This window comes from Takifugu flavidus, chromosome 3 (genome assembly GCF_003711565.1).
Source record: "Takifugu flavidus isolate HTHZ2018 chromosome 3, ASM371156v2, whole genome shotgun sequence".
In the NCBI taxonomy this organism is placed as follows: domain Eukaryota; kingdom Metazoa; phylum Chordata; class Actinopteri; order Tetraodontiformes; family Tetraodontidae; genus Takifugu; species Takifugu flavidus.
In genome coordinates, this window is record NC_079522.1 from 5,017,246 (window position 1) to 5,041,566 (window position 24,321).

Sequence of the window (24,321 nt, forward strand, 5' to 3'; positions counted from 1 at the left end):
AGCAGGGGGCGCTAATTGCTCTTTATTCTCTAAAGTGGGATATTTACCAGGGAACGTACAAATCAAACTACAATTTGGTCATTTCTTTATTCTAAATTTTGAAGAAAAAAAAGCACAAAGAGTTCCACAATGTAAACAACTTCTCACAGTACACGCAAGCAGTAAAGAAAAATAGTCCCGTTAACTTCAAAAGGCAAAGCTGCTTTAAAGCCAAACGTGTGTCAACCCTCGAGGCGTCCGCCGACGTGTGGAGGACATCGCTCGCTTGTGCGTCTGTCGGCCAGGTCGGCTGACGAGGCGCGGCGTGTCCCGACGGGAGCGGCCAAAGAACCTTCCTGGGTGACGCCGAAACCGAACGGGCTCTGGTGGCGTTTGTGGAGCTGCTACAGGAAATACTTAAACATTCTGACCCTCTAATCTGATCTAAAACAACAACGGATACTCGAGAAACGTTCTGGTTCTAACCAAGCCTTCGTACAAAAATAAACTGAGATGAAATTCGGCTTTTAAAGCAATAACACACTTTGGTGGAACACTTTCTTTCCAGCGTGCGGGAGGTCAAGGTTCGCCCGGAAACATGAGCACAAACACTTCCTGTGTGTGTGTGTGACTGTAATTAAAGGCTTTTACTCCTTAGTGCTCAGATCAATAATCCTCAGACTAAACTACTAACTAACCCATCTAAGGCTCACTTTCAATGTCTAGGAAAACAAAATAACATCACTCCAGTTAATACGAGTAACACATGGCGGAGAGGAGGGACGGCCTCTCCTCTTCATTCAGGTTTTTCAGCTGGTTCACATCCTGTTTTTTCTTTCAGCGGCTGAATTAAAGCAAATCTCTTCGTTTCCAGAGCGTTCGGAGAATCCAGTGATTTCTGGTTGACATGGAAACGAGTGGGCCGGTCCCGGTGATCCAGTGTTTGCGGTGTGTGTCGGCATGTTTTTGTAGGCGACGCCGATGTGGAGGTAGGTGTGTCGATAACAGTAAAGGGGTAGAACGCCGGGGGGGGGGGTCGCCTGACGGTGTTGGAGGGTGTGTGGTCGGGTGTTGCGCTTGGATCAGTGGGAGTTGGGCAGCTCCACTTTGAGGCCGACCAGCGATGGAGGCATCTGTGTGGCGGCGGTGGCAGACGAGGAGGTCGGCGGCGAGGCCCTGAGGCTGGAGCCCCCGCCGGAGGAGGACGAGGAGGTCACGGCGGGCCGGATGAGGGGAGGGGGAGGGTGGTTGTGGGGCGCCCGGTTCTGGAGCGGGCGCGTCTGCAGGGGCGGGGGCTGGCGCAGCAGGCTGGGGGGAGCGGAGGGGGGGGCGGGGCGCAGCAGCGGCGGCGGCTGGGAGAGGGAGGAGGCGGTCTGGGTGGAGGACGGGGGGGAGGAGCCACCTGTCATGTCTGTGGGGGAGTCTTCCATTTTGACCTAAAGGGAGAGAGGAAGTGGGGTGGGGGTGGGGGTGGGGATGGGGTTGGGGGGTGGTGGGGGGGTTGGGGTTGGGGTGAGGGGTGGTGGGTTTGGGGTGGGGGGTGGTGGGGTGGGGTAACAGGCTCTGTAACTTAAGTTTCATCGGGCCATGACTCCGTGCTGCGTTCAAGGTCACGCGCAGTTCCCACGTTTTTATGTGTCTCACCTCGTCCTCGTCGGGACCCGCTTCTGTGGCGGCCGCCATCTCCTCGCCGCCCCTCCTGGGGTCCCGGCTGGTGGCCACCTGCTCGGCCGCCCACTCTCTCAGCACCTCGTCCAGGTTGAACCGGCGACGGTAGCTCACAAAGAACGAGCTCACCTGGAAGGGACGGATGGAAGATGGAGTAGACGCCGCTTTCGTGTCCGGGATCAGAATATGAGGGGGGGGGGGTAAGGACTCACCTGGGCGGGGGTCTTGGTCCCGATCACCTCGGCGATGGCGCTGAAATCTTTACCGTAGCGCCGGATGGCTGTAAGGCGACAGCAGGACAAAACATGAATCATTTTGTTCTTGAACGCCCCTGCTCCTGTCCGGGGGAGGCCCCGTTGATCGTGCTGGCGTGTCCCAGCGCCCGAGTCTCCACTCACCCTGCACCGCCAAGAGCTGCTCGTCCGTGGTCCAGCGAGAGTTCATCTTGGGGGCCGGCTGAGAGGGAAAGAACACATCTGGTCACATCTGCGGGGAGAACAAGGAGCGGCGGGGGGGAAACTCACCTCGACGGGTCTGACGCCGTCCACGCCTTCGGTCAAGCTGTGTTTCAACATGCTGTTGTTCTGCTTGATGGACTGAACCTGGGAACAAAGAGGGACATTTATGGTCCACGCTGCAGGAGGAACCGGCTCCGGCTCCAGTTTGGGGGGGTCTCCCGTCGGACCTGTCTCTTGAGCGACACCAGCTGCGTGTCCAGCTGCCGCAGGGTCAGCACGCCGGAGTCCTGGGACGCCGACAGGGCCGTGATGTCCCCCTGCTCCAGGTGCATGCCTTTGGGGGGCCTGCGGCGGGCCCGGAGCGGGTGGTGGCGGTACTGCGCCCCGATGTTCTCCTTCTTCACCGGGCCGGAGCGGCTGGGCGTGGCTTTGTCGGCGCCCGCGGTGCTGTTGGGGTTCTGTTTCACCGCCTGCGGAGTTGGGACACAGACGCGGCGTCAGACTCGGGGGGCCGGTCTCTGGGCCGAGGCCCAGATCAAACCTGCCGCTCACGTCTTTCTTGGCGTCGATCTCGAAGTCGCTGTCGCTGCCCGGATCGCCCTCCTCCATGTCGTCGTTGCTGGGAGGAAAAGGAAAACGTCCGTAAGAAGACGTCCGTGACGTCCATCTTCCCTGGTTCCTACCTGTCCTCTTTCTCCCTCTTGCTGACCAGCCTCCTGGCCTGTCGGTCCATGACGGAGGTCCTGGTCCTGGTCTTCTTCCAGCTGTAGTAGTACTTCACGAGGCTGGATATCAGCTTATCTGGAAGCTACACACACACACACACACACACTCCTCAGAAATCAGTGGACGGCGTCTCAAATGTTGGCTCCGCCTCCTCCGCCCTCTCACCATCTGCTGGATGCGGTGGAAGCTCTTCCCGTGGAAGCTGAAGGCCTGCTCGAACAGCACCTTGTCCTCCACGGTCCACTCGTCCGGGAACGGCGTGAAGTTGGCCAGGTCGGCCAGCGAGCGCTCCACGTCGTGCTTGTGCCACAGCAACATGCCCAGCGCCTGAAAGCACTAGCGGTGAGACGAACGACGCTACACAAAAAGGGACACCCGGTCAAACCTCCACGTACCTGCTCCATGTTGTAGCCGTGCTTCTCCTTGGCCATCAGAATGTACTCGTCCACTAAGGGAAGAACAAAGAGCGGTCAGCTCCCCTCAAACGTGGCGCGGTCGTTCTAAATGAGCGCCGCTTACGTATGGCGTCAGACAGCAAAGCGTTGGGACACCAGACCAGCATGCTCCTCTGCTCCTTCTCGCTGTAGCGGGCGGGACTGTCTGCGGATGGAAAAGCAGCACGCAACGCATCAAGACCTGTCTTCCTCCGCGTCGCTACGCTTCCTTTTGAAGCACAAGGACGGGCTTTCATTTCCTGCTGCAGGTCTTTGGGTTTTTCCTTCTCTGCTCACCTGGTTTGAACTCTGGGATCTGGGCTTGGTAGTCGCCTCCCACTCTGATCATGCTGTCTGTGGAAGGAAGGAGGGAGGAGACAGACACAGACAGACACAGACAGACACAGACAGACAGATGGTGAGATTTTGCTGCGCAGGAAAAAGCTCGGAGCCAAAGAACAGGTAGTTCTAAAAATGTTCTCAGGCGCTGCAGAGACGTGAACAGACAGGAAATGGGTGCTGGCGGTACGATGGTGATAAATTAAAACCATCACTTTCATTTCACACGCATGCTCTGCCCTCTAACCGGATTCGGATTTAATCTATCCTTCCAACGTTTGAGCCATTTTGATTTTCTGTGGAAACCTACCGTGATGACGAAGGCTGTAGAATATTTGAACTAAGAAATGCTTTTCTGAACATTTGCCCTTATAATTAGCCCAAATGAGCCACCTCCCCCCCCCCCCCCCCCGAGACGATTCCAGTGAGTAAATTAGAGCTTCAGAAGCCTTCTTGTGGATTTACGGAGTCGGATCCTCCAGGAATTATGATATCGGGAAGTTAATCCAAAGTGATCCTCTACAAATCAGAGGTCTCACTCTGTTGATTATCTGAAGACGGAACAATGTCACCCGCCATGGATGTTTAGCCTCGAATCAATTAGCATTAGCCGGTAGAGCTGATGAAGCAGCTGTAAACTGGTGAAACCGGCTCTTTCCTTCGCCACCGGCTCATGGTTTTTACACTTGAGCCTCCCTGCGACTCTTTCCATTTCTGGACTTGTCAAAGCTATGTGAAAAAAGCCAATAACAGCTTTAAAATAGGGAAAAAAAAGAAAGAAAGAACCGGCACCCTGTAACATTAAAGCTCTATTTCGAAACGTACCAGACACACGCAGTTTTAAATGCCAACGAGTGGGACAGAAAGTGATGCGGATGGGGGTTGAAACGCCACGCTGGGCGTAAGGCATTAAGTCATTAGTGGTAAAGAAGGAGACCGAGGAGGAAGACAGATATTACAGCCTCCTCGGGGACAGAGGACAGGAAGGGAGGAGACGAGCAGCAGGAGGATAAAGAAATGGACCTCGGCTTCCAGAGGGGTAAAAAGAAACGGCCCAGAGTGGGAGCGCAGGAAGCAAAGATGCTCTGTGGGCAGAGGGCGGCGAGGACGAAGAGTGTGGGAAGGGGGTGGAGGAGGAGACGGAGGAGAGGAAAAGCGATGCAGCGCGGCGGCGGCGGCGGCCAGAACACCTGGCCATGGTTTTCACGCGTGCGGGCTGAGACGCCACCCTGACTGAAACGAGACGGCGCCGGCCGCGTGTGGAGGCGTGCCGTACCGTGGGCGTGCTCCTCGTCGCTGCTGTCCTCTTCGGAGTGCGGCTGGCTGTTGCCGTTAGTTACGGTCTTGGCTCGGCTCCTGGACAGGACCCCGGTCCCCGAGCGCTCCATCACAGAGGGCATGTCTGAAACGAACAGTGCACACGCACCACGTGCTCATTGAGGACGCTACACGCTCAACTATACATCCCATAACATCCGAGAGCCTCCATATTATCTCTGTTGGCACAAAATAGGTTTGACAGAGCGCACGGGCCACATCAAGGCAGAAGATTTATACAGAATCTCAACATCTGTGCACGTTTGTGGTGCGTTTCTTCATTTCCCTCTTAGAATAACTTAGCTGTGATGGGAAAATACCTGCATGCAAACAACCTGAGCGTCGCCACATTTACTTTTGTTGGCCTATTTTGTCATTTTAGCATTAAAACTCCTGTTTTCCAGCCCTTTACGAGCCTGACGTGTCCGTTTATATTGAATCAGCACGGCTGCAGCGTGCTATTTTGGACATACATCCACTCGGCTGTGTGCAAAATTAAACGTCGCTGCAATTAATTTGTGCCTCCAAGCAAGACACACACACACACACCACACACACACACAGACGTACGGCCATGACAGGGTTGCAACATTTTGTTAAACAACCTGGCTGAAGATAAACGTGCCAAAATTACGTAAATGGGGGTGAGTGGGGGGCAAAGGTCAGCGCTTCCTTCCTCCTAGTGCACCTCCCCAAATAGGATCTGTCTATTTAGGAGTCGGCACCGGACGGGTACCCGAGGCCCTCTGGAGGTGTCCCCCAGGGCTACAACAGCTGCCCTCTTCACTTCTGTTAGCCGTGCACATAAATAGGTTTATCCACTGCTGGATCTGCATCTGTAGGGTGTGGACACACACATGCGCACACACACACACCCCCCCCCACCACGAGTTTGACTGCTGTGGTAGCCTCGGACACAGCCAGGGAGCCTCGATCTCCAACTATTGTCAATGATTCCAGCTGAAGCTACAACACAGCTACTACCACAAACTCGACAAAAAAGGGGGTCTATTTAAGTCGAATTACCCCCAGAACCATTTTAAAAAAAACCTGCGCTCAGATGGTCGTTTTTGACATCCAAACACCAGCACGGGGAACTTTTCGGCCCATCAGGTTTAAATATTTGGGACTTTTCCTCACACGTTTTACTAAATAACACCGACTGCGCGCGGGTGCGTGTGGCAGCGTGCACATCATGGTTTATACCCCAAATCTGGAATGAATTCTTTTGTCTGCATCGGCGCAACATAGTGACGAGTGAGGCGGACAACAACAGACCGCATGTGCACCTTAGAGTCAAAGTTGGACCCAGTTCCACCCACGTTGTCCCGTAGCAAACACCTATTAGCGTTGCAACTTTACCGGGGTTTTTGGTTCCAACCCCACCAAAAAAAAACCCGTTGATCCCAACAGTCGTGAATTGGCGTAAACGGGTCGAGCTCGTGGAGCATCCGGATGGTGCCGGGTGATTAAAAAGCCCCCGTTTCTCCCTCTCGTCCCTGTTATGTCAGACTTTGAAGCCCTTTTGTTTTCCCCACGCTCGCGTCGCTGTCGTGGGCTCCAAACTCGCTCTCCCCCTGAATTTGGGTTGTTTTTTTTTTAAAGAAAAAAAGAAGCAAAAGTCAACTCGGTGGCCTGTTTCGGGACACCGGGGCTGCCCCCGGGCATCTGTTGGAGGGGCCCGAGTCCAATTCGGGGAGGGAAGACAATAAAAACCGGGCGACACCCGCACCCCCCCCCCCCCACCGCACTTCAACGCATTCAAGCCGAGTTGAGTCGCTGGGGATGCTAACGTTAGCCGGCTAGCTAACGGCTAGTACCCCCGCGTTACATTAGTAACGGCAGTAGTTGGAAGTGGCGATAAGACTCACGCCGTACCTGCGGTCCGCTCCGCGCCGCTCCCCGACGCTCAAAACTTCGCGGCGCCTCGGTCCGCGGCTCGTATCCCGGCTGGAAGCGCCGAGAGGGAGTTATCGCCCCAGAAACTGCCTAATTTCTGCCTAATTGATGAGCGCGGCCAGTACAATGAAGTGAACTGCGTGGAGATGGTAGCAGCCGCGAGTGAGTGCGTGCGTGCATGCGTGTACGCGCGTGTGTACGTGTGTGTGTGTGTGTGTGTGTGTGTGTGTGTGCCGGGGAGGCGGACAACACCCGAGGAAAAGTGAAGTGGACATCCGCCCCGATGTGCTGGCCGTTGGATTGACAAAAAGTAGTCCAGAAAACTATTTCAAATAGCCCCGAACGTGACGCGCCGGTTCTTTTTAAGGTCCAACTCGACACAGGTCGACACGTCGGAGAGAATCCGAGCCAACGCGTCGCACTGAAAGTCGGAATTGTCTTTTAAAATGATACCCTAAACCCCCCGTTGTGAGCGATATGAACAGATGTTGTGATTCTAATCGGTCCCCAAACATCGAGGGCTGAGGCGGCCACAATCGGCGGCCGTTGCGGACACTTAATCTGCCATTTATCAAAAATCCCATAAATTAGGAACTACTTGCCAGTGTTTTGGCGGAGGGATTCGTCAACCGTGCATCTGTGTGGTGAGGCAGGCTGTCCAGACTTGTACTGATATATGCATGTTGGAGAAAAGGCCAGGGGAGTTGGGGGGGGGGGGCACATCTGAACCTCGGTGTGCGAGCGGGGAAACGGCATCAATGCACGTGGATTAAAGTCGGAAAATCACAACAGTGAGATCAGAAGGCTGTGTCACAATCGGATTCCTTACACCTGATGCAGCCTCGGCAACGCTCAGGTGCTGGTGTGTGTCTGCCGGTGACATGTTACAGCCTGTACGTAGCCCTGCTCCTCCGGCCTTTTCTCTTTCTAGTCCCCGCTCGGCGTCACCTCCTCCTCTCCCCCCTCTCCCTCCTCTCCCCCCTCTCCCTCCTCTCCATCACCACCCATTATGTCCCCCATTTCCCTTTTTCCTCTGAGGGATATTTCACGCTACGCCTTCCTCCTCTCCCCTCTCCTCCTGCGCCTCCCATGTTTCTACGCTCACGTATTTCTTTGATGTCTTTCGATTTACTCTTCCTCCACCCTACTTTATCTCCTCCTCCTCCTCCCACTTTTTGGCATCTGCCCTAATTCTCCACCTCTTCATTCCCCCTCCCCCTCCTCCTCCCCCCCCCTCTCACCCCTCCACCTATTCTTCCTCCCCCTCATCACCTTTGTCTCCTCTCCTCCGTCCTTCCTGCTGCTTTTCCCCCCCCCCCCAGCCTCCTCCTCAGCTCCCTCACTGTCTGTCCGTCTTCCACCTCTGTCATTTCTGATTCCAGCCATGTGGGCGTGCGCCTGCATGTGTGCGTACGTGCAAATTCTTCCTCTCCTCTCCCCTCCCCCGCCTGCTCCTCCTTTTCCTCCCTCTCCACTCTCATTTTCACCCCTGTCACCTCCTCCTCTCCTCTCCTCTCATTAGTCTGTGTCCCTGGGATTCTCTCTCTCTCCGAGCCCACATCCTCACTAACAACCAGCTTCTCCACCTGTCTTCTTCCACTCCTGCTCCCTCGCTTCCTAACCCTCCCTCCCTCCTTCCCTCCCTCCTTCCCAGCGATTCCTCTGCATGACTTCCCCTGCTGTCTCAGGAGACGCCTGCTCCAGAATCAGATGTCGTAGATTCACCGAGCAGACTTTTCCTGCCGCATTCGGCATTTCCACTCGTCCTGATCGCATTATCTATCTCGATGATGCACAAACAAACTTTATCTTGGATGGAACAGGCTGTGTTGGTGTTGCTATGGCTTCACCACTTCCTCCAGTGTGGAACCAGTAGTGCAGCAGTTATGGGCGCCGCCATCTTGGCCACTGATGCAATATTTAGCCAGGAAATGCGCCATAGTAAACAGGAAGTGTTTGATTTTTTTTTTTTTTAAATGTAGCCCGGTGAGATATATCGCCACAGAAGTGACCCAAGGATGGACGTCTGATGAGATCATGCTGATGAGCGTTGGGGTTAGATTAGTGGGTACAGAATGGGGGACCACGGTGAGGAGGCTATAAAACTATATATTTAATAGGAATTTCAATAAATCGTCAGTTGACACATATAATCTTGCGCCTTTGAACCCCCAACTTTTTCTGTTTTGGCATCTTTTACAGTTACAAAACCCAAATAAAGGCTTGGATTGCTAACCTGGCTCGTGCTGTTACATTATTGAACGCGACCCGCCGTGTCACGTTATTGCGTCACATGGTGGCGTATTGCAGCCACATGGACCAAGCATTTTCCCTGCAGGCGTGCTTGTGCAACAGCACTGGGAGGATTGTCACCCTCGTCCTCGTCTGCTCGTCTGGCTGGTGCTCCCAGCTCTTCCTCCAGCCCTTCTCTCATAGCTCCTTGCGGTCTCATCATCATCATCATCATCATCATCATCATCACCATCATCATCTGCCCTCATCATGTTCCCTCCTCACTGTGCTGCTCAGAGCATGAAGGCTTGTGTCTAGGTGGGTGGAGGTATGTCTGAATTCCATCCTCGACGACAGCGGCCAACACGGAGAGGAGAGAATGCTCAGGAAGAGTTAAATAATTGAAAGGAAAGATGGGAAATAAGACAGAATCACGCCCCGGTGGTGGAACTGGCTGGTGCGTGGATGTTTATCAGGATTTCTGTGTGCAGACAGAGACGTCTTGATGAGCAGCAGGCCTGTCTGCAGACTCCCCTGTTGGCGCCCCCTACCGACACGGGAAGTCATTGGGATCAGCTCCGACCCCCGAGAGACAGATTCCCTGAAGACAAAAGACAGTAGGCGGGTTTTAGACACTGGGCCATCTGTGTGCTGGACGGAAAGAGAAACCACTGATTCAAAGGCCTTTGGTTTTACTATGGGGAACTATTGAAGAATGTCAACTGGTAGCATACAAACTGGGCATTCTCGAATCAAATGTGCAAGTGAATGATAAAACTGCTTTCATGCCCTCGATATGCCAAAGCAAAATCACATCAAGGAGATATTAATTGAGATTAATATAAAAACGAATTGATAAACGCTGATGTTTGCGGAGGTATCATTTTTATCTATACTATTATTGTAGTCGCTCTCAATGCGACTTAAAGAGGATGAGACACCACCCAGGATCGCTTCTTGTACCCGCAGCTTCTTATTTTTGTACTTCCTGTAGCTGAGGCTTAAATTTGATGGAATTCGGATGAGCTTCGAGAAAGATTTGTGATTTACTTTGCCATCTAGCGGTCTACGTTGAAAACTGCAGACTTTTGAACCTTACATTAAAACTACCTTCTAACGTCTCTTTAAAATTGAAAATACAAAGATCCAGGCCTGTAAATTTTTCAAAAGTATCTGAACTGGTTAAATTGTCCGTCCTCGATTGCTAAAGTCAAAGGCTGTCATAAATCATTGTAAAGTGCAACGTGCTTGACCTCGTCAGCCCTCTGCCACTTCCGTCGCTTACCAAATAAGGTAATATCATTCGCGCCAAATGAATGATGTGTAAAGCGCGCTCCTCAGGGTAGCGTGGCCGAGCGGTCTAAGGCGCTGGATTAAGGCTCCAGTCTCTTCGGGGGCGTGGGTTCGAATCCCACCGCTGCCAGAAACTTTTCCGAATTTCTACAAAACTAAATGTTGGCAGCCATTCTTAAAGTTATTATTTATGTGGTTTAAACTACTTCACAATGCTGATACTGAACTGAGAATCGCTATTCCTCCATGACTTTTACCCGGTAAACCTAGACAATAATGAGGTCTAATTTTAAATTAATAATTTTTTATCATTTGTTTTAATTCTGAAAGACGTCATAAATGTATTTGTTGTTAAGACGATTTTATTATTTTAAGATAAAGTACGTTTTATATGTTGTCCCCATGACTACACCGGTTTAAACGGCCCAGTACTTTATCGGTACGGTACTTTATCCTAAATTCAGCTGTACAATATTGCATATTATATTCTAGGTACATTATATCACATATCTTCTGAACATTATTGTGCCAAACAAACACAGCGGTCCGATTCTCGACTGTTTTAAAACATCAACTTTAAATGTCGCAACAAAACTCAGAATTATGGCGGAGAGCCGTGGAGGTCTCAGAAATCCGACCTGGTGAGGAGCACCTGAACGCATCCTGGTTTGGAGGACGGAGAGGGAAGAAAAGGGGACGAGGAAGAAAGGAAGGAAGGGAGGGAGGAAAGGAGGAAGCAGAAATTAATTCAGCCTCGCAGTGTTGGCGCCAACTCGATTTTGAGAGAAAATCGCCTTCTCATTGACGCTTTGCGAAAGCTCGCGTCCTGCCTCTTCTTCCTCTCTCCAGACTAGCTGTGTGTCCCACAGGCGGCTAGCTTCGTTAGCACGCTGCCTCATTGTCATATTAATGTGGCCCCCTTCTCCGTGCGTGCAGCCACGATACCAATAACTGAGCAACAGTGCAGCAAAGGGACAAAAGGAGTGTCTTCTTACCTCCGGGGGGAACCTAAGGACAACCGCAGCAATGGGGGTGAGTCTGATATGTTTGTTGTTTATTCCACACTGTTGTTTTTCATTGCGGGCTGTTGATGTTGATTTGGACTCGTGATGGTGACGGTGGAGAAATGGCCAAAAAAAAAAAAAATGAAGGAGAGGATGGATGGACTCAAAGGTGCTGGTTGGCACCGGGGCTCAGTTGGCTTCCGTAGCCGTTTAGCGGGCTCCCAGACAGCCCGCTTCGCCCCAAACGCGTCAACTTTCCCCCTTAAATTCCTCACTTGTGCTGTTTTGAACGTAAATACCTCGCTGTCGTGCAGCCGTGTGGACTCAACTTCTTCCAGTGTGCCATTGTTAGCGTGCTAGCCGCGCTAGCCGCTCAGGAATGCCGTGTTATTAACTGCCCCTCATGCTAATGTTACCTGCTAGGCACTTTTTGGCTGCACATATTTGCGGCACGGTCGCCTTTTCCCCCCCGACCCGACGCGCCGGGCCACCGTAAACCGGGGCTGTCACGGCTGTTGGCGGCCCCGGCATCACCCGGGCCTGCGCCCACGCTGTCGCCCATCACTCGGTTGCAGTTCGCCTCAACTCGAGTCGGCGTCTGCAAACAAGTTGGCTTTATCCTCCACTTTAACTCGGGATAAAACCATCCACGTGTGCGCGCAGGCTGCCGCCGGGCCGTGCGTGGTGCCGAGTGCTGCTCCGCTTTAAAACCCCACTCACTGCAGTTTTGTGTGGTTTAAATCAGAAAACGCTGCAGGTGTTTGCATTCGACGTGGTTTTGGTTCTAAAAACGGGGGAAATATTGAGAATTTTTTGCAAATGTCTGAGCTAAAACATAATTTTTTATCCTTAATAAGTCACTGCCATGGCCTTTGAGTTGTTCCTCTCAGCCAAGTTTAAGAATATCGCTAAAGACTTAAATTGAAAGGGTCCACCACTTTGAATCATGCTGCTTTTGTGCATGATTTAATCTTTAACTCACCCTGAAGGGAGTTTTCTCTCTGCGCTGAACTTGAATCTGGCTTCCTGTAGATTTAAAGGCTTGAACATATTTCACAATATCCACAATAAGCTGCTGCACATGTTCCCAATCAGAATCCTAATTTTGGCAAAAGAGCAGGCGGCTCGACTGGAACGACTCGGCCTGCAGGTGATCCGTAATAACCATTAATAAAAGCCTATTAAATATGTTCGGACGCAAGGCTCTGATGCTCACTCGTATTATAGCAAACAAAGGTGGAAATGATGTCATTGTGTGTGTTTTTATTCTGTTGTTCACTGCTCTTATTTCCCAGAGGAAGTCCAACAAAGCAAAGGAAAAGAAAGCCCGGCGTCTGGAGGAGAGGGCGGCCATGGACGCCATCTGTGCCAAAGTGGACGCCGCCAACAAGGTAACTTTCACAGAAGCGTGAGATGGTGCCTGCTGGTTTTAGAGCGTTTGATTAATCCCATATCGGGACGACGGAGCCGCTGTCTGGCTGCACGGCGATTGAACGCGCCGCCTGACACCAAACCATCCATCACTTTGCTTCTAAAGTGCTGTTTCAAGCTTTCCGCGGCGCACAGATCGCAGCGAGCGCGGCTCCGATCTTTTCTCATTTGTTGCGTTGGCGTGGTCGGACGGGCCGGAGCTAATGACGCCGCGATAGCTGTGGATGCTCGCCATCGGGCCTGTAATTGATATTCACAACAGGATAAAGCAAATACAGAGCCATATGTTTCTGAATGCATAATTTATTATTGGGATAGAGTCTGAGCAACAGACACCCACGGCTCCTGGGTCCCGGAGGGCTGGAACACGTGAGGCCATTAAATCTTGGCATGAAATGTTTTAAAAAATAATGCAGATTACAGAACATACTGCAAGTGTCCATTTTAGGTGCCAGCAACCAATAAAGGAAGAGATCGGAGCTCGAGACGAACGTATATTGGAGATGTGACGTATCCCGGCCTGGTTTTTGAAGACATCTGTGGGGGGGTCATTGTTCCAGATCAAGTCTGTGCCTTTGAGCTAATTCTGGCCCTTCTCCTCGCAGCTCGATGACCCGCTGGCCGCCTTCCCGGCGTTCAAAAAGTACGACAGAAACGGGTACGCATCGCTTCAGTCAGCGTTCCGGGAACGGCACTCGTGCCTCGTTTATTATGTCGGAGGGGTCCGTCCCTGACAGTCTCTCCCCCGTCTCCCCGTTCCAGGCTGAACCTGGAGATCGAGTGTAAGCGGGTGACGGCGCTCAACCCTCTTGCAGTGGAATGGGCCTTCGAACTCACCAGAACCAACATGCAGACCATGTGAGACGGCCGTGTTAGCGACGGGACGCTTGTGTTTAGTTTTTATAACTTGAACAAGTTGTTTTTGTTTCTGCAGGTACGAGCAGAGCGAGTGGGGCTGGAAAGAGAGGGAAAAGCGGGAGGAGATGAACGACGAGCGGGCCTGGTACCTACTGGCCAGGGACGGCGACTCCAACCCCCTGGCGTTCTCCCACTTCCGGTTCGACGTGGAATGCGGGGAGGAGGTTCTATACTGGTAATACATGCAAAAGCTTTAACTCGTAGGTTTAAACTACCACTATTCGCAGTTTCAGTCGCTATTCTCTATATTACCGTGAACTGTTAGATTAACACTCGCTGACTCCGTGCGCAGTTACGAGGTGCAGTTGGAGAGCAAAGTGCGGAGGAAAGGCCTTGGCAAGTTCCTCATCCAGATACTGCAGCTCATCGCTAACAGGTAACAACCGCGGGTGGACGTCAGGTGTACATCCGTGTTAATTTAAAGCAGTGTTGTTCACCTCTACCTGCAACGTTGAAGTAAAAATCCTCCCCGACCGTGTTGAAATTAGACGCATCTGCATTATGTGTCCGCTAGATGGCGATAGCGAGCGGTAACGTTTATTTTTTTGCAGCACACAGATGAAGAAAGTGATGTTGACAGTTTTTAAACACAACCACGGGGCTTACCAGTTCTTCAGAGAAGCGTTACAGTGAGTATCCTGCCTGTGAAAGGCCCAGACACGAGCGTCGGGGTGCCCTTCTCACATCTCCTCCCTCTCCGCGCAATCCAGGTTCGAGATCGACGAGACCTCGCCGAGCATGTCCGGCTGCTGCGGCGACGACTGCTCCTATGAGATCCTCAGCCGGCGGACCAAACACGGCGAGGCCTCGGCGGGACACACCCACGGGGGCGGTCACTGCGGGGGATGCTGCCACTGATCGCCCGTCCTCCCCATCAGCAAGCCAGCAACTTTCGCGGCCGTGCGTGAAAGCTCGGGCTGCTGCTTCTGCGCGGCGATCAGCGGCTGGCGGCGGGATATCTGGGCTCTGGACCAGGACGCCGTCTGAGTTTTCTTCTAAGCGCGCGCTGAAGCAGTTCGTGTGAGCTTTCACTCACAGCTTCTGTCTTTCTTTTACGTCAGTCTTCAGTGTCCCCATCCTCTCTGTTCGCTTTCTTACCCCAGTTAATGACAATATTTTGTACACGCAGGCGATACTTTCTCCACTAGAACAACAAACCTCATCACGACCTTCTCAGTATCGGCTCATCAGGCCGCAGCGCTTCTCACACGCTTAAACGTTGCTACCCGCTGTGTTACGGAAACACCCCTCAAGTCTCAAGCCTGAGATCGGATTACGGTTTCCAGGATAAAGCTAGCATTTTGAGTCGGTTTCGGTCGTACAGCTGCCAATTTCTGCTTGTTCCAGTCAGCCGGGGTCTCGGGATCAGGCTTGACGCGCACTCGCCTCCAGGTTACAAGGAGGGCGTGGGAAGCGCTGTCGAGCACCGGCTTCGTTTCCACCAATCGGGACGGTCCAAAATGCCAGACTTGCAAGTCGTCGACCAATCAGAAGGCTGGTTGGTCTCGCTTGTACCACCACTTGTGGGAAGAATGTGCTTTTACATCACATCCTGTCCTGCTAGGTGGAACGGTAGCTTAGCGGTGTTAATGACAAACGCACCGGCCACTTCTAACTGCTGTTAAAATAGTCCCACACGCTCTCCCTTCTACTTCTGTATCCAGGTAACATCTACTGTAAAAATACTGCCATCTCTGCTGCTTCTCATCATCATAACCTCTGAATATAGATGTCTGAGGTCAGCCAGGTTTAATTTCCTTTGAAGCTGAAATCACGAAGGTGCTGATCCACTGTCACAGACACCATTGTACAAACGCATCTTTCCCGCTCATCTTTGCTCCCTCCCCGAGAGGTACGAATGCTTCTCAAGTTGTTTGTGCGACATCTAGGTGTGTTTAATCCTTTATCTCCTTTCTGACTTGGTTTTGTTAGCATGAGTGAATCATATTGATTTGACATGGACGGCGCATCGGTGGAAGTCGCCTCTGGCTTTGTTGCCGTTGCTCCTTCCCCCTCATGGTTTTGCATGACTGAATTTAAAATGGAACACACAACAAAATCCATCCGCGGGTCACGTGGTTACAAATGTCCGATCGTCCCCACTTCTTGTTCCCAGCGCTGTCTGGAAGAGAGGATTGTGGGAATTGAAAGCTAACGCGAACATTCGGGTCCACTTTCAGCATCTCGTTTGCAAGATTCAGGTCAAACCCAGCAGATCACCTGCTTGTGGGTGTCCACACAATAACAACAACTACTGTATCCATCTCTATCATGACGAAACTGCATCTGCCGGGTATATGAAGCGTAAGATTTAAGAAAAAAAAAAAAAGTGGATGTGAAGCTTCTTGTACACTTTGAATTGTACACAAGTAAAAAAATATTTGTCATGAGGTTAAAGGACTGATTTCCGGAATCTGAGAACGCAGCATCCAGAAGTGAGATTTAATTCATGCCTCGTTTAATCAAGAAAAGCAACACGCTCCTTGTTTAGTGCTACGCTTCTGATAGGTTTTGTACAATCTAAAAGCATGAACATGGTGGTATGTAATCAACTGACAGTCTCTCTCAGGTTAATCAAACACTTTGATTACTTCCGTCTTACTTTATCGGCCACGTTTTCATTCAGGTCCTCATTTTATTGATTTGGCGGCAACCCAGAGTGGTTTTTTTTGTCTTTGAGACGTTTCAAACATTCAGGATATTTTCCTTTTTACTGCAACAGGTATAATATTTTATAATCTCCTTATTTGCCTTGTAAATGTGAAATTGGATAAAAACAATACTAGAAACAGACAGAAATGACTCTTAATCAGCGCTTGGATGCTACGTTTTGTCCCAAAATATGGGCTGCTTTTCTTTTTCTCTTTCTTTTAAGGCTCATTGGAAATATCTTTAGTTTGACAAAGAGTCTGACTGTAGCTAGCTTGTTTTAAAAACAAATTTATTTTTTAAAAAATGGTTGCATATCTACAGCAATCACACATGTTCCCTTTTTTGTATGTGTATATACAGTATATAAGCTGTCGTGAAACCATCTTCCGTTTCTCAGCCTTTGACAGGTAAAACACTTCTTTTTAAAACATTGTTCAAAGAAAATCTCCATGTTTAAGATTGAGTGTTGTAGTCCTGTCTGTACATGACATTGAAAGGGAAAGTCATGATGCCTTGTCAGTGTTTTATTTGGGTGTTACAAATAAAAGAAAGTTGTTTGACTTTTCAAAAGTCTCTGCTTCTCTTTTTGAAAGACTAACTTGACATTTTCTGCTTGACAGATTTTGTTTGGATAGTTTAAATGTGAAAAGAACGCTGAGTTCATTTCATTTATTTTTTAAAAGCTTAATTTATCCTCGGTTACTAATGACGGGAGGGACTGTTCCCTCACAGTAACCGGTGAATTAGAAGGAATCCATCTCACATTGTCAGCGGTCTAGGGGGACCGCTTTCAGCGTTGCACCAATACCGGAAGTTGTTGGTACTTAGTTTTAGAATTACTAGCTGGCCCAAATTAATGAATGTAGTGATGCGCTGAGGGGCCTTTGCTCACATTTATTCAAGATGACGTAACCTTTTATGTTCGTAAATAATCTTTACAGCTTTCATCTTGAGGCGTCCCCGCCGGGGGTGAGTATGTCTGTTAAATGTCTTTAAGCTAACGTATCTTGCAATTCTCTACTCATTTGGTCATGGCTCACAACCGATTTTGAAGTGCACTGGTATTAATGTTACAGTGTTGAGTAAGTAGATTAATTATGATATTTATCTACATTAACGGGTGCGTTTATTTAAAAGCCTCTGTCGAGTATTGCTTTGCTTTCAAAGTCTTTTATCGACATCAATTTAGCTGGTCAGGACACCATGGCAACAAAGATGAAGCTGAAGCTGAAGACCGTGTTTGTACTCTACTTCATGGTCTCCCTGCTGGGCCTCGTCTATGCACTGATGCAGCTTGGTAAATTGGCCTTGCACAGATCAGAAACGGGTAAACATACAAGTGAAGAGTCACATTTCATGTATCATTTTTGCAGGACAACGCTGTGACTGTACCGAGCATGACCTGCCCAAAGATCGGACCATATCTTGGCTGCGGGGGGAACTGAACCGTCTTCAGGAGCAGATGAAGAAGTCCGAGGCGACCAGACAGCCCCAGAAACAAGCAGCCAAGTCCTCCTTACCCACCATCTTTGTCATCACCCCGACATATGCAAGGTAGCTGTTATAGTCTACTTACTACTGGGCCTGTTCCTCCCCTCGCTTCTCTCTGCATCTGGTGACACAAAACACTTTATTTTTGACTGTCCAGGCTGGTGCAGAAGGCCGAACTGACTCGATTGTCCCAGACGTTCCTCCACGTTCCCCAGCTGCACTGGATCGTGGTGGAGGATTCTCCACACAAGACGCCACTGGTGACTGACTTCCTTATGAAGAGTGGCCTGACTTACACCCACCTGCACGTGCCCACCGCCAAGGACCGCAAACTGCAGGAGGTGCGGGCGATGGATGCAAACGCCACACCTGTTTTAGCTTGCTGGTCTCTGCAGTGTTGACATTTCTGTGCTCGCTCTCCTCGGCAGGATGACCCCAGCTGGCTGAAGCCCCGTGGGGTCGAGCAGAGGAACGAGGGCCTGCGGTGGTTGAGGGAGGACAGAAGGCCCCAGCCTGGAGAAGGCAGGCAGCGAGGGGTGGTTTACTTCGCAGACGACGACAACACGTACAGCCTGCAGATATTTGAAGAGGTGGGATTTGCATAAATTCTTATTTATCCTCACCCGAGCAAGTGTTTGTTTGGTTAAAGAAGCCAATGTTGGCGTGCCACAGATGAGGAGCACCCAGCGAGTGTCGGTGTGGCCGGTGGGGCTGGTCGGAGGGATGAAATACGAGAGACCTGTGGTGGAGGGAGGAAAGGTCGGTGCTTGTGCTTTATAAGAGAAGTGACCTCAGAAGGAGTTTATTGTTGATCTGTCTAATTATCGGGTATTTTACATCATAACCTGTGAACAATAATCCCCCCAGGTGGTCCGCTTTCACACCGGCTGGCGCCCCAGTCGGCCCTTCCCAATGGACATGGCCGGCTTTGCCGTTTCCCTCAAACTCGTCCTGGCCAATCCGGACGCCTGTTTTGATGGCGAGGCTCCGATGGGCTTTCTGGAAAGCAGCTTCCTTAAAGGACTGGTTACCATGGATGAACTGGAGCCTAAAGCAGACAACTGCTCTAAAGTGTGTAGTTTTCCAGCTAAGAATCACATTCGAGTCTCAGTGGCCTAAACAGGCTTCCGTAGACTATAAACTGTACTCGCTTACATTGTGTTTTTCCAGATGGATGGCATTTGGGACATTTAATTACATTTATGTCATATAGATCTTCAGGCTTTTAGTACATTTTTAAGTGGTTATGTGTGTGTTGTGTGTGTTTCGTTAGGTGCTGGTGTGGCACACACGCACGGAGAAGCCGAAGATGAAGAGGGAGGAGGCCCTGCAGGCTCAGGGGCTGGGCTCAGACCCCACCGTGGAGGTCTGAGGATGCACGCAACAGAAGGAAACGGCTGTTTGACACTACATATGTGAGACTTCAGTGTAAATACTGTAAAAGTGAGAAGAGGTACTGTGCAAGACTTCAGATTTCTTGTCATTATTAAGTAGTTAGCGTACCTATTGTGAAGCAGCTGTACGTGTCTCGTGTTTATAATTCTCTTTTAGAGACAAACTCTAAGCTTACGTTTTAAGTGTGATGTCTCATCCTAGCACATCAGCTGTTTGTTTTTCAGCATTGTTTCTCTTGAAATGTTTCTAGAGGCTACACAAGCGCATCTTTTGCATGTCAATGACCAGAAAATACACTGAATTCAACAGAAGATTTCCATACCTGTATTTTTTTTTCTGAGTAGTATTTATTCAGAGGGAATATTTATTTAGTAAAAGTGTTTAAGATGAGTTGTTGATCACCAACACTAGTGCCTGCTTGAATGTGATTAGTGCCTGTGAGTATTTTCTCCTTGTATTTGTTTAATGCTGTAATATTGTAAAGTGACATGTGTCTGTTTTAGCCTTGGAAATAAACATGGATTAGGGATAACATATTTGGCTCGTCTTTACGTTCAGCCACTACTAATTTCCTTTAAATTATTACAAGTTTCACAGGAAAATGGAGGGGTGTTTAATTTTCTCTGAAATCAATGCTCATTTTTTTGTTTTTAAATCAAACGACGTCATGTTACACTAGAAGTTGCGAGGGAATTGACGGACGAGGTGAAATTGATAATCAACCAACATTTCATATGACATCGCACGTCGTTTCTGCAAGGATATGAACCGAAAGGAGAAGACGTGGTATGAATTCTAAGTCCAATCATCAAGTTAATTATCATTTCAGGTACTTTATGATGCGTTTGACTAGCATAATCTCGCGGGAGTCATAGTTCTCGCGCGATCTCGCTCCGCGGCGGCGCGACGCTTCAGAAACGCATCCGTCATCAGACGCGCGGCGCGGCGGAAACAATTTCGGTGCAAATTGCGGCCTGACATCACATTTACTGACGCACGTAGCCGTCATCGTCTGCTCGGGTCAATAAGTATCACCTGTTTAATGTGTTTTTTCGCGTGTAGGCTCGTACCAAAAGAACAGTACAATAATTATCCAATATCCCAGGCAGAGCCGAGAAGATTTAGCTCCCTTTCCGACGGTGTTCATCACTGAAAATACCCTATAACGTTATAGATTTTATTTATCATATGTTTCAGTACCAAGCACAGCCAGCAAGAAGGTTATGGATTGGAATCCTGGCCCTTTTAATGATACTTGTCCTAGTTTGGTAATATGACGGAGGAGGATCCTGCGCCGCCTGCTGGTGACGAGTGGAAGAGACTCCACCTGGATTTGGCCAACAGAATGAAGCTTTCTGTAATGCAATTGTTAATGATTATATTAAAATTCCAGTGTTTCTTAAGGGATTATAGAATCCAGGCTGTGTGTCAGACTCACGTGTCAATGCTGCTGGTTGACCCAAGAGGAGGTTCAGGTTTAATGATTGATGGTCTTTGATTTCCAAACGGGTTTGATTGAGGCCAGTTTGTCTCACGAGCTTGTTTTACTGTTCATAAATCTCTTCTGTCTGAGTCAGCGTGTGTTTGAACATGTAAAGGGGAGGTCTCTGTCTGTGTGTGTGTGTCTGTGTGGAAGGAAGAGGGACACAAAGAGCCCTTGAGAGCGAGAGCTCCTGTGTGCGTGTGTGTGTGCGCGCTCCGGTGACGACAGGTTCAGCCAGGGTGACGTGTGTGAGGGGAGTATCCTGAGCTCTCAGTCACCCACACACACAGCTCTCCTCACACACACTCACAGACCGAGAGGAGTCAGCAGCAACATCTCAGGTAAACCAATGCATTTATATCTTTAGAACCATATTTCCAAAACCTTCAGCGCAGTTTGATTTCAGAGCTCTGCCACTTCTACATCTAGTTATTCTCTTTCTGAATATACAGTATATATTTTTTACAAATAGAAAATATCTGACGCCTGTGATTATTTTTTTTCCATAATGTGATGATTTTTAAAAAAAAATTTCCAATCAGATTTTGAGGTTTTGCAGATGTTAGAAGTATTTTCTTAGACTTGTTGTGTGAAGCTGGAGTTTTGATCAAACCTGTCAGAAATGAGCTTCCAGGGCAAAACAACCTCCAACCATTTGAAGCCACTCTCGAAAATCTAGAACTACTGCAGGAAAGTCCCCTAGGAGTCTCCTGAAGGGTCTCCTGAAGGTCTAGATTTAACGGTGAGGCCGTTGTGGTCCAGCTGATCCCTTTTATCAGGGATGAGTAGCAAACGTGAAGTCATAAACTCTGGTGAACTGTAGGGCAGCCAACTGGTTAAATGGGTGTCAAAGTCTCCTTCTGAGGGAACGTGGCAAATTCCGTGATCATCCCAGCCCTGATAACCCCCCCACTATCGTACACCTCCAGGACTTTAGATTAAATCCACTCACAGTTCATAGGTGACATGATTGGAGCTGCGTGTCAAAGGAAGGGACCCAAAAAAGAAAGGGTGAAGGCGGGGTTGTGTAATTATAATAATATCTAATCTCTGATTCCCCCCCGGTTTAGAAGTAAAACCCAAGAAGATGACAATCGGCAGGAACTCCAGGAATGGCTCTGCACGGAGCTCCATCAGGGCGCCAAAGTTCCTGGACAAATCCGGCGGGTTCTACTGTCGCCTGGACGAGCCCGTTGCTGTGGGGGACGGGGACGGGGAGGGGGGGCAGAGGGAAAAGGCCGATGACTTCAGCGAAGGAGTGATGGAGGATGACGGAGAGACGCTGCTCCAGAGGAAAGCCAGCCGCCGCAGCAGCCGGTGGAGACGGAGTTCCAGGAGGAAGCAGAGGGAGACCGAGGGGGACCCGGCCGGGATGGAGGAGCCCGCGGAGGGCCAGGCCGAGGCCCCCGGCTCCCAGGAGGTGGTCCTCCAGGAGAGCGCCGGAGGCCCCGGGGAGCCCACGCTGGGCCACTTCACCAACCGGGAGGAGGCGGACGACCGGGTCCTGATCCGGGACGCGGAGAGGGGCCACGGCGGGGAGGGAGAGGAGGAGCGGAGGGCTGCGAGGGAGCAGAAGGAGGGGATGAAGATGGTGAAGAGGATGACCGCCAAGAATTACCGCAAGGTGAGCGAGAGCGGAAAGTGCGCGGCTGGGGGGGCGCGTCCGCATTTGCACAAATTCCAGATTAAAATGTCCTGGTTAATGTTTAAGCACGCGGAGGTTACATAAGCGCCCGCTGAGAGTTTGTGGAAGTCAGGCCAAAACACACACACACACATACACACACATTTCTATCCCTGTGAGGACTTTAAGGTAAATTGAGTAGGATGACTTGCTAAAATGTCCTCTCTTTGATAGTAAAATACATGACTTGTGCAGGAACACACACACCCATACCACATTTTAAAAAACTGATCTGTCTCTCTCATGAGCAACCACTGGGGTAACCATGGAAACATAAACCCACAAATGGGCCGTGGTCAGAATGTGGAAGGCGCGAGCCCTGGTGCTGTCTCACGCGGGTCTGAGCGATCAGCCAAAGCTCTGGGCCAGATTCAAAGGTCCCCCCCGGGTTTTCTGCTACTGTCGAGACACACATGACCGAGCCTCCTATATCACGCCCTTTGATCGGTGCAGCAGAGCATGCCACCGTTGACCCACCCACTAGAACCCACACCGTAAAAAACATTCCACCGCCACCAGCCAATCAGCGCCCGCCGCAGGGCCTCGGGGCCTGACCTCCACCGAGATTTCAGCAGATTATCAGGGTCCAGAGTCTATAGAACACGGCAGTCAATAACAAGAATCTTTTATTTGTATACATATAGTGTTCCGGCCGTGTTAAATGTGATGAACAGGCGCCTTTTGTCATTCTTTACACTTCAAAATGTTGCACACAAGCAGATTTAGAGAGATTTCCCCCATCCAGGGCACCAGAAGGTATTTGCCCATTAACTTCTGCCTCTTCCGTCAGGCCTTGGACCAAGCCCTCCGACGGGGGTGGGAGGCCTTCATCACCAACCTCTACAGCATCACGCTCACGCCCGTGACCTCGCCCTCGCCGCCGCTGAAGAAGAAGCAGGACCACGGCGCCACTTTCGCTGAAATCCAAGTAACAGCCCGGCCTCTGTAGCGACTCTCTCAGAATTCCAGTGGACATTAGGAGTCATGTGACCGCCCCCCCTGCTTCTGGACGCTAATCTGCTGATAAATTTTACGGCCTCGCCACGTCACCTGGAGGTGAAACAGCTGATTTTGGCTTTGACGTCGGTGCTTCAAATGGCGCAGGTGTTGCACGACCGAGCTGAGCTGCTTTGGATGTAGATATTAGCAGCGACACTATCAGGAGCTCGTGGCAGCAGGGAAACTTCGGCTTCGCACGGTGAAACCACCAAGAGTTGATGTGCAACCAGAGTTAACGGCAAATTACTTTAGGATGAATGATCTTATATACTGGACGTTGATCAGGTATTTATTGCTGCGATTGCGCAATATTTAGCTTGTCCCTTTACAGTGTTGGTTTTTTCCCTGTTGTCTGTGTGCACAGGTAGGACTGTGTTTGACTTCCCTCAGAGATAAGGTTCCTCGCTGAGTTCTGGTGAAGGTCAACAGACCTGATGGGACAAGAGGACACATGTTGTACAAAGACGATTGTTTTTTATAGCCTCAGAGATTTTAGCAGAGTAAAAGTCTATTTTTAATAATGACTGAATGCCTATAAAATCAAATATATGACGCTCACCTTGTCTTCGGAGGGAATAACGTCATAAAACTTTACAGATTGTAAGTAAATAAAGACTTAATTTATTGATCTGTGTTGAAGTTCCGTGATTAGGTTCCAAATTCTTGTGTTTTGACTCAGCGTTGCACTTCAAAAACAGCAGATATGCCAGTTCCATGCTGCACTTCACTGGCTAATGTAAATACAGTCTCAATATTTCCAGTTGATTTACATCTCCATTACAGTCAAGAGGCAGCTACACTTCACATCGTCAGGGACGCCTGTTTGAGTATGTTTGCTTGTACAAAATGAAACATGATTTGTACAGATTATATTTTATCATGATTAATCACAATTAATCCACAGCAACCCTGTGATTAA

General features: G+C 50.1%; 4 protein-coding genes, 2 long non-coding RNA genes and 1 other non-coding gene across 8 annotated transcripts; 4 read left to right on the forward strand and 3 right to left on the reverse strand.

The window, feature by feature from the left end:
• Positions 1-68: 68 nt before the first annotated feature.
• Positions 69-7,247, reverse strand: rcor2 (REST corepressor 2). 2 transcript variants are annotated; one of them, XM_057025872.1, is made up of 14 exons: positions 6,793-7,247; positions 4,881-5,006; positions 3,563-3,619; positions 3,351-3,431; positions 3,227-3,279; positions 2,997-3,158; positions 2,789-2,913; positions 2,658-2,724; positions 2,333-2,575; positions 2,172-2,249; positions 2,046-2,103; positions 1,860-1,927; positions 1,624-1,776; positions 69-1,415 (listed from the first exon to the last, which is right to left on the reverse strand). In XM_057025872.1, exons 2-14 carry the CDS (start codon positions 5,002-5,004, stop codon positions 1,062-1,064), a joined length of 1,623 nt encoding a protein of 540 aa, XP_056881852.1. In that variant the 5' UTR covers positions 5,005-5,006; positions 6,793-7,247; the 3' UTR covers positions 69-1,061. The 2 variants fall into 2 exon arrangements, with proteins under 2 accessions (XP_056881852.1, XP_056881851.1); XM_057025871.1 differs by having other exon boundaries at positions 6,800-7,233.
• A 1,666-nt stretch (positions 7,248-8,913) lies between these two features.
• Positions 8,914-12,097, reverse strand: LOC130522259 (uncharacterized). The gene is made up of 2 exons (XR_008949579.1): positions 11,341-12,097; positions 8,914-9,653 (listed from the first exon to the last, which is right to left on the reverse strand). It is a non-coding gene; the product is annotated as an uncharacterized LOC130522259 (long non-coding RNA).
• On the forward strand, positions 10,394-10,475 carry trnal-aag (transfer RNA leucine (anticodon AAG)). Its single transcript has one exon. It is a non-coding gene; the product is annotated as a tRNA-Leu (tRNA).
• Positions 10,993-16,920, forward strand: naa40 (N-alpha-acetyltransferase 40, NatD catalytic subunit). The gene is made up of 8 exons (XM_057026374.1): positions 10,993-11,377; positions 12,645-12,740; positions 13,386-13,438; positions 13,543-13,638; positions 13,715-13,873; positions 13,991-14,074; positions 14,250-14,327; positions 14,409-16,920. The coding sequence occupies exons 1-8, from the start codon at positions 11,372-11,374 to the stop codon at positions 14,554-14,556; spliced, it is 720 nt and encodes a 239-aa protein (XP_056882354.1). The 5' UTR covers positions 10,993-11,371; the 3' UTR covers positions 14,557-16,920.
• A 211-nt stretch (positions 16,921-17,131) lies between these two features.
• b3gat3 (beta-1,3-glucuronyltransferase 3 (glucuronosyltransferase I)) lies at positions 17,132-19,768 on the forward strand. The gene is made up of 8 exons (XM_057026369.1): positions 17,132-17,319; positions 17,540-17,647; positions 17,724-17,904; positions 17,999-18,182; positions 18,270-18,431; positions 18,514-18,600; positions 18,709-18,912; positions 19,115-19,768. The coding sequence occupies exons 2-8, from the start codon at positions 17,554-17,556 to the stop codon at positions 19,211-19,213; spliced, it is 1,011 nt and encodes a 336-aa protein (XP_056882349.1). The 5' UTR covers positions 17,132-17,319; positions 17,540-17,553; the 3' UTR covers positions 19,214-19,768.
• On the reverse strand, positions 19,564-20,811 carry LOC130522260 (uncharacterized). The gene is made up of 2 exons (XR_008949580.1): positions 20,675-20,811; positions 19,564-20,563 (listed from the first exon to the last, which is right to left on the reverse strand). It is a non-coding gene; the product is annotated as an uncharacterized LOC130522260 (long non-coding RNA).
• A 112-nt stretch (positions 20,812-20,923) lies between these two features.
• Positions 20,924-24,050, forward strand: sb:cb1058 (uncharacterized protein LOC394209 homolog). The gene is made up of 3 exons (XM_057026375.1): positions 20,924-21,060; positions 21,790-22,343; positions 23,194-24,050. Exons 2-3 carry the CDS (start codon positions 21,807-21,809, stop codon positions 23,350-23,352), a joined length of 696 nt encoding a protein of 231 aa, XP_056882355.1. The 5' UTR covers positions 20,924-21,060; positions 21,790-21,806; the 3' UTR covers positions 23,353-24,050.
• Positions 24,051-24,321: the final 271 nt, after the last annotated feature.

Excerpts from the sequence above, each read along its gene's own strand:
- rcor2 (XM_057025872.1), bottom strand. The coding sequence starts at position 5,004 with ATGCCCTCTGTGATGGAGCGCTCGGGGACCGGGGTCCTGTCCAGGAGC. Across the intron at positions 3,159-3,226 it reads ACGGCTACAACATGGAGCAG|GCGCTGGGCATGTTGCTGTG; the intron begins GTACGTGGAGGT and ends TAGTGCTTTCAG. Across the intron at positions 2,725-2,788 it reads AAGAGGGAGAAAGAGGACAG|CAACGACGACATGGAGGAGG; the intron begins GTAGGAACCAGG and ends TTTTCCTCCCAG.
- naa40 (XM_057026374.1), top strand. Across the intron at positions 13,874-13,990 it reads GGGGAGGAGGTTCTATACTG|TTACGAGGTGCAGTTGGAGA; the intron begins GTAATACATGCA and ends CTCCGTGCGCAG. Across the intron at positions 14,075-14,249 it reads CTGCAGCTCATCGCTAACAG|CACACAGATGAAGAAAGTGA; the intron begins GTAACAACCGCG and ends ATTTTTTTGCAG.
- b3gat3 (XM_057026369.1), top strand. The coding sequence starts at position 17,554 with ATGGCAACAAAGATGAAGCTGAAGCTGAAGACCGTGTTTGTACTCTAC. Across the intron at positions 18,432-18,513 it reads GCCTGCAGATATTTGAAGAG|ATGAGGAGCACCCAGCGAGT; the intron begins GTGGGATTTGCA and ends GGCGTGCCACAG. Across the intron at positions 18,601-18,708 it reads CTGTGGTGGAGGGAGGAAAG|GTGGTCCGCTTTCACACCGG; the intron begins GTCGGTGCTTGT and ends TAATCCCCCCAG.
- sb:cb1058 (XM_057026375.1), top strand. The coding sequence starts at position 21,807 with ATGACAATCGGCAGGAACTCCAGGAATGGCTCTGCACGGAGCTCCATC. Across the intron at positions 22,344-23,193 it reads CCGCCAAGAATTACCGCAAG|GCCTTGGACCAAGCCCTCCG; the intron begins GTGAGCGAGAGC and ends CTCTTCCGTCAG.